The 13,053-nt window shown below is 34.0% G+C and overlaps 1 protein-coding gene across 1 annotated transcript in view; it reads right to left on the bottom strand.

Moving 5' to 3' along the window:
* The window catches only part of LOC117109913 (low-density lipoprotein receptor-related protein 4-like), a 68,097-nt gene that overhangs the window by 30,892 nt on the left and 24,152 nt on the right, over window positions 1-13,053 (bottom strand). The window contains exons 6-11 of the mRNA XM_033252383.1: window positions 9,857-10,078; window positions 9,226-9,419; window positions 8,286-8,628; window positions 7,572-7,676; window positions 1,406-1,560; window positions 335-577 (exon numbers count right to left, since the gene is read on the bottom strand). Of these exons, the coding sequence (XP_033108274.1) occupies window positions 335-577; window positions 1,406-1,560; window positions 7,572-7,676; window positions 8,286-8,628; window positions 9,226-9,419; window positions 9,857-10,078 (1,262 nt within the window). The remainder of the gene's footprint in view (window positions 1-334; window positions 578-1,405; window positions 1,561-7,571; window positions 7,677-8,285; window positions 8,629-9,225; window positions 9,420-9,856; window positions 10,079-13,053) is intronic.

Here is a 13,053-nt window from a genome sequence, read left to right as displayed (position 1 = left end):
CACTATTATAGTTAAACAGTAGTACATTTAGTTATAGTTAAACAGTAGTACATTTAGTTATAGTTAAACAGTAGTACATTTAGTTATAGTTAAACAGTAGTACATTTAGTTATAGTTAAACAGTAGTACATTTAGTGGTTTGGAGCAAGCATAAATATCAAATTTAGTTACTGGTATGCATTAAATTGTGATGTGTAAAAAAAAAAAAAAATTATTATTTTGTTTAATGCCTCTGACCGCCGGTCGCGCACTTTCTCCAGCCCTGGTTCCAATATCGAACTCTATTCAAATTCTAATAGGCCATTCCAAACGACTTCAACTTTACAATTCTTACCAAATATGTCTTGTTTGCTTGGATGCACAATCTGTATTCCTTTAGGATAATCCCCAATACCAGATAATGTCAATGGATTGCGCCCTGTGTCTATGTCCAGTCTAATGATCTCACCACGTTCTTCCTCTGTGAACCAAACATAGTTTCCAAACTGGGCAACTGACCATGGTCGATGAACTCCACTTTTAGTGATTATACTCCTCTCAGTTCCATCAAGATTTGCCATCTCAACAGACTGTCGCCCTAAAACCAATGAAAGGTATGGTAATAGAGGATGCTTATATTTCAACAGGTATCAGGATGAATGTTTGAAAGTGAGAAGATCTTTCAAAGGCACTGCCTGTGGTGGGCTAATATTTAGACATGAATTATTTAGGCATCATTTATCATTATTTAATTGTTTGAGCAAACTCACCGAAACTTTCAGACAACCAACCAGTGGTTTTACCTTAAAAAAAACCATATACTTACACATCGTGTACCGAAAGTTTTATTGGTACTTGCCATGCAAAACATCAAGAAATATTAAGCATGAATTATATAATAAAATTCAATAGGCCTGTTAGAATTTCTAACTTTGTACATAATTAAACGCAAGTTATTAACTTTCAATTAAAAATTTGAGTGAGACATATATTGCATCAGCCGACGGTGCAATTCAGTGGAGACAAGGTGCACACGAAGGTTTGTTTCTTTAATTGGAAGATGATAATTTTACTAATTTTTTTAGGGTTTTGCAGGTTTTTATTGCAGATTATGTATCTTAAAAATATAAATTTTTTTTTTTAAATCACAATTTATGCATTATGTTGTATTCATACTAGCATCAATTTTTATACAATAAAAAGCTTGATGATGTAGTAAGCAACTTAAATTTAGTTATAGTAGGGCCTTGTTAATTTTTAGACTACTTAAAAAAAATAATGCTTGGCCCAACACAATATCTTTAAGTAAATTCATTTTATAATATTTATTGTATAAAATCATATGAATATTAATAATTAAACTCTGATTTCTTGGCTCACGTTGACAATTTGTCACCTAAAGGCAATGTGACAATATTAACTATACCTGAATCAACCCATACTAGTTTCTTTCGCTGGAAGTCTATAGTCAGACTGAAAGGCCAAACTATCGTATCTCCGACAATTGTTACCCTTTTGCTGTCGAACAGCTGAGCTGCCTCTATTTTGGGACTCGAACCCCAGTCAGTCCAATACACTAAGCTGAAAGAGGGAAAACAGCCAATCAATTATGAAGATAAGGGCTGAAGCAAAGGAACACTTAGCTTCATCATAGGTCAAATTCGCTAACTGCCCCACAACAAAAATCCAGGTTAATTTGTAACGACAAATATCAGATACACAAACACGTATATTTTCAAGAATTACATGATTCTATAAAGATGCTTCGTATTTCAACTTAATATATAAATGATAATATATTACTACTCTTTTTCTCTGCCTTAATATTCATCTTATTATAAATTGTGTTATGTATTTGAATGTTAAACATGTAAACTATATTTTACATTTGTTCTTGTTTTCATTTGACATTGAGAACAAAGTTTTTTTAATGCTTCTCTTATTCCTTGTAAAGTAAATGTCTAAATTGCTGTCCCAAACTTTTTGTTTCATGCAGTGGTGGATTTAAGCCCCCTGCCACCCCCTCCAAAAAAATTTTCAAAATAAAAAAAAATGGGGAAGAATATTCATATTCATGAATTGTCTTACCTCAGCCCAAACCATTATGGGGCTAAGGAGGTCCAGGTTCTTCATCTGTTGAAGTCCCTCCCTGGGGCCCCAACTGTCATGCTTTTGTATCTCGCCCCTTTTATTTCTGCACTTTGCATTTATTTATAAAGTGAATAAAGAAAAAATATGTTGTCTTTTCAGTGAGCGTGTAAGAAAATGTTTGAATCATAGGAATAAGATGGACACATAGTTCCTCAGGGAAAGAGCCATGAGTTGATATCTGTGTAATCATGGAGGTAGACTATACTCCATTCTGTGATTTGCTGTTTAACAGGCAGTGAAAATTCCCAATTGAGAAGTGTTCTGTCCCATGGGAAATAAGTCTCCATATAAAAGTCATGATCTCTTAACACCTGATGAATTCAATGCTGAGAAACTCTTTAAATCCATGTCCAACAAAATTGACACCAGGCACTGACTGGTCTTCGGGGAGGGTCTATACCTTTGGGAGAGGGGTCTTTACCTTAGGGATGGCAGTGTTGTATTTGGTTATTCATTCTTAATTTGTGTTCAATTAATGACTGTCGTTCACAGGAACTTTCCAGAGGGAATGCAAGTAATTTAAAAATTCACTATCAGATAGCTGTCTGTAAGACTTCACTCTCAAGTCAAATGTATGATCATACCACAGAGCTATCAAACTTCATGGTCAGAGTTTGATAGTGGATGCTTGTTTCAAAGACCATCTGATGAAATAAAATCTTGTCATTAATTATTCAATGTCTATTGGAAGCTACAATAAATAATTGTTATGTTTGTCAGAATAATATTTGTTCAGAATTATTTTGAACAAATAATATTATCAACCATGCAGACTCTGAATAAATTATATTATTTGCTTGACAAACATGACTTTGATAGTATGTGTATGTATTTCCCCAGAAATATCTGATAAAAAAAGTTGTCTTTTGAAAGATGGACAATGTTCTAATTCATTAGGGAAGTCTGTACAAATGTTATTATTGGTTTGAGTATGATCATGTGTGCAGGCTTTTGAAAACCCAGAAAAATAAAGACAGCAATAATATTAATATGTTGTTAAATAATATAATAATTTTATGATTTCTAACTTCCTCAAAACATCAAGTTTGCCATTGAGAAGATATATGATTACACAAGGCAGGAAACTAGCTGACGCACACACAATCATGATTTGAATATGGTCAAATGATAAATTCATTATCAGATTTAAAATCATCAAAGTATTAGAAAATTAAAATCAGGAAGTTGGATGACAGAATATATCATGAAGCTGTACAGCTTCTGTTGATTGAGGACAAAACGATAGGTACAATCAAAATGTCAAATACAATTAAAATCTACATGCGCAATTACCCCTCAAGGCAGCTTGTCAATGACATCTTATAGTTATGATTAGTGAAAGTGATGATTACAATATTTTAATAATAGGTTATCCTTAAGAAATATTTATTTTATTTACTTATTTCCTTATTACTACTTGTACTAGAAGTACTGCTCAATACAACTCTGTTCATAGAGAAGCAATTTGTCCAAATTAATAAGGGGGAAAGGTATATTCACCCCTTTTTTTATGAGCACTGAATCATTCCTGGTGCCCTTTCTCAGACATTTTTATTTCAGTTTTTATGTCTGTTTCTTTTCTAATGCTGTTAAAACTTTTATACGATTAGACTTTTTCAGGGCACATACAAAGAAGTTTTAAAAAATGGACTGCAAAACATTGTTCTTAAAAATGTCAGAAAAAAACACACAAGTCCTTCAGGTATTACCATGATATGGATCGCAATAAAAAGGTGATGAAAATTTCAGATCTGATTCACTTGACCCAGAAACCTATTATAAAAGGGTTGGAAAGCAGAATGAAACTCTCATCAACCTTAAAATAGACTTACTATTATTGCAGGTGGGAGAAGGGAAGGGGGAGATGACATCAGAGACCTCTGGTAAGCAGAACGCAGTGTCTGGTAACTGGCTAAGTAATGCATGTGTCATAATTATAGCAGCACACTTTTATTTTAACATTGTAATAGTTTTTAATGTATGACTCTGAAGTACTACTAATAATATACTGTTTTGGTCTTTTGCGCATGTCAAGGTTTCTGCGCTTTATATTATTTATTGAATTGACCACTTAAGCCGGGCACACTCACTACGCCCCAACAGTCATCGGCCAAATGCGATTCTATGCAACAGATTGTTTTTAATGACGATGAGTTCAGACTGCCACCGGCAATCAGCATACAGCGTCATGTTGTCTACCGCTCACGGGTGGGGGGAGGGGGTTTCAATTTGTCGTGTGGCTGTCGAATGACGCCGTGAGCGCTTGGCTTTACAGAACACATACCGTATTTATTTAGTTATTTATTCAAATAAATGCCATGGGTCATGTATTGTTGGAGGAGGCATATATTTTTTTTAATTAATTTATTTATTTTTGTGTGTGTGTAAAATGGGTACATATACTCAAATAAACAGCACTTTATTTCACTGTAATGTAGAGCTACAACACATAATTCATTCATAATTCATGATCATGAAGAATTATTGATTCCAACCAGGTTAGAGAAAATGTCATTTCACTGGAGTAAAATATGAATAGAATGTGTTGAGAATGATGCTGCTTCCATAGATGTGGGGTGGGGGGGTGTTTATCAGAGGAGGCGTTTATTGGTTGCCTGTACAGGAGAAGAATTAAAGAATTAAATTCAAACTTCTCCTCTCTGTTTTCAAATCACATTCTGGCATCTGCCCTTTGTATATTTCCAATTATCTATTAACACTACGTACCCATGTGTGCTTAACAAGATCTTCCAAATTCATCCAACTTGTTCGACCGGTCTACCATAAATGTATTGGTGACAATTCATTCCCTTCAATTGCTGCGCAACTTTGGAATGATCTGCCTAATTCTCTCAGACCTTGTGATTCGCTTAGGCAGTTCAAAGCCCATCTAAAAACACCCCTTTTTTTAATAGTCCTCTCACAATGCTTAGAGCGTATGGTTTTGTTTGTTTTCTCATTTTTCTACTGCTATATTGCATTAGTTCAGTTAGCACACTTTGCTTGAGTTTGGTTTTCTGCAAGCTTTACTCGGGAGTGGGGGATGTTTTTGACTTATTGTGGAGAGTTGCTTACAGCGCTTCGTAACTGAAAAGAAAGGCGTTATGCAAGTAACAAGTATTTCAAATGAGGCTCTGGAGGGGGAGCTTATTCAAGGAGAGCGTTTATTTGAATAAATACAGTATTCAGTTCCCTGGGGAATGTTTCATTTTATGGCTTCTGCAATTTAACATTGACATTCACACCTACCAGGAACCCACTTGTACTCCTGAGTGGAGAGAGACAATGTAGAGTGCTTTTTCCCAAGAATACAAATTCTCTTAGCCTTTACAAGGAACATGAGTGTGTGTGATGTACCCATATATGGACATAATGATGTCATATACCCAAACATGGGTATATCAGTTATTTGTCACATAAAAATGTGTCTTAACAATTCAATATTAATTGTTTATTTAAGATAATATTTTAACCATGAACTTAAATGCATCTATTTTTTCATTCTAATTTTCAATTGAAAGCTAACATAAATCCATATTCAGACAAGGTGGTTAGGCTCAGTGGTCTCCATTCTGGTTATTGAACTTGTAGTCAGGGGTTCAAACTACACGCTGACCAATCTTGGTCGGCCATGCTTAAATACCCCAACTTGCATTGTTGATAGGCTGTGAAGTGGCTCAAGCTATGTGTCAGCCCTTGGTGCAAGCATTTCAATCCCTTTTCACAGGTCAAACATACACATGATGCTTTACACAAACTAAATCTCAATATGAGGTTTAGGGAGCGGAGTTGTTTTGGTCCTATGAAAAAAAAAATCCTGCAAAACTGACAGAAATTGAACCCATGACCCTGGGATTGGTAGGCCAGCACCTCAACCACACAGCTTTAACTATAGTGTGGTTGTCTCTCTCCTCCAAAGAGTATAATTAGGTACCCGGTAGGCTTATGTGCTGATTACTAGCTGAAGCATTTTGGAGTTATCCCCTTGGGAGCTATATGTGTTGCATCAGTGTTTATTCTATGTCCTGGTCATTAATGTGAAGTGCATAAAAGCCTTGTTGACACATGCACTATAAAAGATATTATGATTAAGCAAGCTTTAGACAATTATAATAATAGCAATAAAAGCTGATAGCAGCCTAGTGATGATGGCATTTAATAAGTGATGTTGATTCAGGATAGTGCATTCAGGAATCCAGTCAGCACATATTTTTCCCCCAGCATGTGAATAGAACCAATATGTTTCCATTAAGTGTTGAATATTTTAGCATACAACTTTGAATAATACAGTACAATGAATGCAATATAACAATATCAAATAGATCCACTTACATGACTGATAAGATAGGAAAGCATACAGTTAAGATGGATAGATGGATTTATTTGGTGTAAACACTAAGGATAACCCACAAAAGTCTGAAGAAGACTTATTTCCGATGGGGTCCAGTGGTATTTATTTATTTAAGGTTTATTCTAAAATGTATCGTAGTTAAAAACTGAATTACAACAAATGGTTACAATTTCCAGATATAAAAAATGACAAATATAAAAATATTGGGCAGTATACCGGGAGACAATCCCATACTCTTTCCACAAAAGTGTACTGCGTTTTTTAACATGCACATGGGCCATAATTATGCACACGGGATCAAAATTATCAAAAACAAATAATGCGACAAAATCATAGAGCTATTAAACAGCTATAGTGCTCACTAGGCGACAAAGCAATGCAGAGATGTGTATGTGTATTCAACGAGATGGCCGCCATAGGAAAGCAGCACCTTCAGGCTTAGTATACATAGTATAACCACAAATAAGCCCAGTGGTGGCGCCATTATTTGCCCGATGTGAGGTCCGGGGGAGGGGGGTGTGCCGATGTCCCTTACAAAAAAAAGTGGCCGTGGTAAGGCACTGCTGAAAATCTTTAAAGTGTTCCATGGTTGCGAATAAGCCCTCTGACTGACTAACTATTATTTCATTAATCATTATTATTATTAATATACAGTAATTATTATATTATTAAACTAGCATAGCCAAAAAGATTATATTATTAAACTAGCATAGCCAAAAAGAGGCCAAGTCTGTAAATATAAATTTTAATAATAATGCAGTAATTATATTAATGATAATCAATAAGAATTCAATTTGTACATAATCATTTTAAAAGTATGTCATTTATATCTGTTATCTGTTATGCAATAGTTATTAAGAATTCAATTTGTACATAATCATTTTTATAGCGCAAGTCATTTATATTTTTTTTTGTAGTTATCTGTTTAAGTAACCTTTCACTTCTGTATTGAATAATTGTTTTTTATAGATGTTGTGTTTTGTTAAATTTGTAAAGAGTTTTAAAACTACAGAGGGGATACTTTAGATTGCATAAAACTTGGCCATTATACTATGATAATAAGTTAGCATAAAGAGGGCGGTATACTCACTTTAGAGCTGGGTGAATAGCAATGCCTCTAGGCTTATCTATCTGGTTGCCAGCTATAACCTTCATGTTGGTACCCGATAAAGAACTGCAAGCCACCCACACTTTTCTATAAAATAGATAAAGAAGAATAAAAAACATGTGGAATGTAGATAATTTTTTTTATCATGATATATCAGGCCTGATCTTACCGTAAATGTTGACAAAAAGCGGCCACAAAGTATTTAATTAATTTATAAGCTATGAAATACTCACACCTAGGGCTGAAACATAGCATAGAGTAACTTCACAGCCCATCGACAGTTCATGGTGGGCTGAGAATGATCAGTGTGTGTGATTTGAACCCTCGACAACGAGGTTCAGAACCTAAATGAAGATCGCTGTGCCAATCTGCCTTCACAAACCAATATTTTGGAAAATCTCTATCCACATAAACAAATAACATATCAAAATGTATAACTAGAGAACATGCTTTTCTAATTTAAAATCTCTGTAAATAAAATCAAGGATCTAAACAGATGGAATATGAAAATCATGTTTTGTTTATTGCTAATGTTCTCAAAATAAACAATTTATACAAGAAGATGTCGCAAAAGTCCGCCCTAAATTGATCGCTATTATATCACACACTTACGCTTCACTAGGATTAAGAAGAATTTTTCTATTTACGAATGCATTGAAAGCAGATCTGTATGTTCAAAATGAAATGATTTTTTACCCTGAATCAGTCCAGCAAAGTTTTCCATGTATCCAGTCAACAGCAAGACCTTCAATACTGTCGATATCCGTATCTACAACAATTGTACGTTCTGTCCCATCAAGATTCACCCGCTCTATCCTCTTCAACGATGCATCGGCAAAATATATTGCATCATCTCTTGGGTTGTAGTCCAAAGACAAGACGTTCTCGACGTTGTCACTGACAATAGTCTGATAATCCCGGCCATAGAAGTCTATACGATGGATGCTGCGAGCATTTGAGAATATGATGAATGGATTGTTGGTAGATTCACCTGCTTCATCTGTGTCGCAACTTAAATTTAGTGTACAATTGTAGCCAGCTGTAAAGACAATAATCTGTGTTGGTAAAATGGTGATTTTAATTTACAATGTTAAACACATTAATGATAAATGCTTTACTTACTTAGTACGCATGTAATATTAAAAGATAAATGTGATATGAATGTGATTTGTCTGTACTGTTATGCATTTGTTATTCAGTCTTGTACAATTAAAACCTAAACATTTATAATGAATCAAAGTATAGTTGATTCTCAGTCTGTTGTAAATCTTTAAAAAAAACCACTCAAAAATTCAATAACAACACAGAATTGCTCATTTAACACACTTAAAAGGATTGTAATGAGGGGACACTATTGAAAATATTTAAATTTAGCTGACTGATTTCAGAAAATATACATTGACTTGTAAGAACAATTATACTAAGGGTGAATGAGCACCTTGGCAAACACCATGTTTAGTTTTAGGAATAGGTTTAGTTTAAGGATTTTTTTTGGTTAAAATTCTTTTGTTAACTGCATACATCACAACGGGATCCTACACTATTACAGTTTTTACCTTGAATTTGACAATATAAATGATTATAGATTATCAGTCTATAAATCTGAGGATGTAATGTGGTATGAATTTTGACAAACCTAGAGGGTCTGAGAATGGTTGTTGAAGAATGTGCATAACTTTTAAGCAGACAGGATTGACTGTGATTCCGGTGTTGCTGACACGGATGTCAACTCGTTTACCAGTATACTTATCAGCACGTTGGATGAGAGAAGATTCATGCTCTGTCCACAATATCTGGTCAGCAAACACAGACAAGCCCACAAGAGCATTACTGGTGAAATTAAGTAAAAATGTTTTGCTTATGTTCACATGGCCACTTTGATCATCATGTTTTAATCTTTGTTAAGATATTAAATAAAGAGATAAATTGATTAATTAGTAACAACCTACTTAATTAAAATACTAATATGATCTAATATTTAATTTACCAATATTATTTCCTACTTTAATCATTTTTTAATATTTTATTAAATTAAAAATTTATACTTTAATGCACTATAGTAATTTTCAAATTTTTATACTGATAAGATAACTTAAAATATGCCTCAATTCAATTACTAAAAAAAAATTAATATAATATTTGAACTTGATTTATTGTTATTTTCTTAAATATTTTAATACTCATTTTGAAGACTTAATTAAATTATAATTAAAATATTAATTTTTCAGAATGCTTTTTTTCTGGACAATTAAAAAATAGTATCATACTTTAAATCAGTTGCTATGGTTTCCCGGCTTGTACCATCTAGATTAACGGACTCAATAATTTTGGTTTCGTTGTCAATCCAGAATAACCGCTTATCCACTACATCAATAGCTAAGCTTGAAGGTCTAAGGAGACTACCCTGGACAATGACTTTTGGGTTTGACCCATCCAGGGTTGCAGATTGGATCCTGGATTCATCACCCCATTCTATCCAATATATATTCCTGCAAAAATAATATGTAAGAATAAATACATTCTTTACCACAAACTTGAAATAACAATGTTATACAATATTTTGAATACATTATATTTGCTCTTTTGGATTTGAACCACAAACTTTCTGGTTATCATTTGGTGCTTTACCAATTATCAGTGGCGGATTCAAGTTGGGTGGGGGGGGGGCAGCCAGCCCAGGTACCCGGTAAAAAAATAATAATTTAAATGGATAAAAGAAGAAAAACATATTCAAATTGTAAGTCATAAATTTTATTAACCTCAGTCCCAACCGTGGTGGAGCTGAGGTGGTATAGACCTCCCATCTGCGAAAGGCCTCACTGGGCCATCTATTTCAAATTTCTGGATCCGCCACTGATTATTACACAGAATAACAGCTGAATAATGATTTAGTAAAAGAAAATGGAAGGGTAAAAAACATGGCCTACCTGGGTACAGCACACCACAAAAAGCACTTGGAAGAATATTTAATAAATTAAAGAAATCTGGTAGAAATACAATGCAATATTTTTTGTCTGACACCCTCTAGTCCAGGAAAGTTTATATTTGAGGGATCAATTGACCTCTAGCTCATTAAACAAGCCCCAAAGGACAAACAGTAATTGCTAAATTGTCTCATGAAAGAGCAAATTATGTAAACACAATTAATAAGATAATAAGACAATTACAGAAGAGAATTAATGCATCAAAGAAAGACAAAGAGGAATGAAATTTTAAAAGATAAAGGAAATTATCAAACTGTTTATTATTGCAATGCTCCATAATGTTTACTAAGAAAATGTATACCTCCATGCTAAGAATAGGAAATCACATGTATAATGGTAGTAGTCCTGTACTAATGCTACTAAGATTCCTCTGTAATTTGAGGGAAGGGTGGAGAAAACAGAAGTGTACAACAGAATGATGTCCTTAGAATTTTTGTCCCGTCTCCTAGGCTTGTTCAAAGGCCTAATTTAACCATCATTCACAAATGTTTCCTGATAACTAAGTTACTAGCTCTTGATTAAAAATTACAATTAAAAAATAGTTTCTTCACAAATTAACAAATACACGAAGATGCTAAATCATACATTTAACCATCAAATAAAGTAAAACCTTGAATTTAAGCACAGTGGGCTTAATCTCGAGATGAAGCCCATCTCGAATTGAAGCGTGCCCCCCCCCCCTTTAAATTGCAAAATCAGCCTTGAAAAGAAGCCCATGGGACAGTACATACACTGTACATGAATTTCAAAAAACAAAATAACTTAAAAACAAGCTTGTTTTATAAAGTAGTTTAGGTGATTTAATGCCAGTTAAATACACTCCATGATACAGATTGATGTTACAGTCACCTTATGCATGTTTTATAGTACAAATTCACAAAATTTACAGCATTCATTTTGAAAAGAAGCCCCCCCCCCTTCTTAAATTTGCAAAAGTAGCCTCAAAATGAAGCCCATCCAAAGTTAACAAAAAAAAAAAAGAAGCCAAGGGCTTCATTTTAAGGTTTTAAAGTACTCTACTAAAAATTATTTTAAAAAATTGCTGATTACAAAAGGTTAAATAATTACAGTTTGAAAACATTCTGTTTCACCACTTGTACTGAGACATGTTGAAAACAGAGTTCTGATTTACAATTGAAAACGAATTTAATATAAACCTTGTACTAATTATAAAACCTCCCTGTTTATGTTGAACTACACTTTTGTAACTATTTGGTGTAGTCAATAGGGTCTGTGGTACAGCCAAGCCTTGCAGGTAGTATGACCTCAACTGGACACCTGATGGACATGAGATTGTATTGCATTTTAACAAGATATAATAGAAGGTTACAGAACAGAATATGGTGCCCACAGGCTAAACGAGCACATCCCATGGACAAAACACAACTGCAAAAATCAACTATTTATTTGAATAGGGATCAAAGCCACAAACTTTCTGGTTATCATTTGGTGCTTTACCAATTATCAGTGGCGGATTCAAGTTGGGTGGGGGGGGGGGGCAGCCAGCCCAGGTACCCGGTAAAAAAATAATAATTTAAATGGATAAAAGAAGAAAAACATATTCAAATTGTAAGTCATAAATTTTATTAACCTCAGTCCCAACCGTGGCGGAGCTGAGGTGGTATAGACCTCCCATCTGCGAAAGGCCTCACTTGGCCATCTATTTCAAATTTCTGGATCCGCCACTGATTATTACACAGAATAACAGCTGAATAATGATTTAGTAAAAGAAAATGAAAGGGTAAAAAACATGGCCCACCTGGGTACAGCACACCACAAAAAGCACTTGGAAGAATATTTAATAAATTAAAGAAATCTGGTAGAAATACAATGCAATATTTTATGTCTGACACCCTCTAGTCCAGGAAAGTTTATATTTGAGGGATCAATTGACTTCTAGCTCATTAAACAAGCCCCAAAGGACAAACAGTAATTGCTAAGTTGTCTCATGAAAGAGCAAATTATGTAAACACAATTAATAAGATAATAAGACAATTACAGAAGAGAATTAATGCATCAAAGAAAGACAAAGAGGAATGAAATTTTACAAGAGAAAGGAAATTAACAAACTGTTTATTATTGCAATGCTCCATAATGTTTACTAAGAAAATTTATACCTCCATGCTAAGAATAGGAAATCACATGTATAATGGTAGTAGTCCTGTACTAATGCTACTAAGATTCCTCTGTAATTTGAGGAAAGGGTGGAGAAAACAGAAGTGTACAACAGAATGGTGTCCTTAGAATTTGTGTCCCGTCTCCTGGGCTTGTTCAAAAGCCTAATTTAACCATCATTCACAAACGTTTCCTGATATCTAAGTTACTAGCTCTTGATTAAAAATTACAATTAAAAAATAGTTTCTTTACAAATTAACAAATACACGAAGATGCTAATTCATACATTTAACCATCAAATAACGTAAAACCTTGAATTTAAGCCCAGTGGGCTTAATCTCGAGATGAAGCCCATCTCGAATTGA

This window comes from Anneissia japonica, unplaced genomic scaffold (assembly GCF_011630105.1).
Source record: "Anneissia japonica isolate Jap-2015-1 unplaced genomic scaffold, ASM1163010v1 scaffold585_len4108843_cov191, whole genome shotgun sequence".
Classification (NCBI taxonomy): domain Eukaryota; kingdom Metazoa; phylum Echinodermata; class Crinoidea; order Comatulida; family Comatulidae; genus Anneissia; species Anneissia japonica.
Note: the sequence above shows the minus strand (reverse complement) of the source record. Positions and strands in the feature narration are given on the sequence as shown.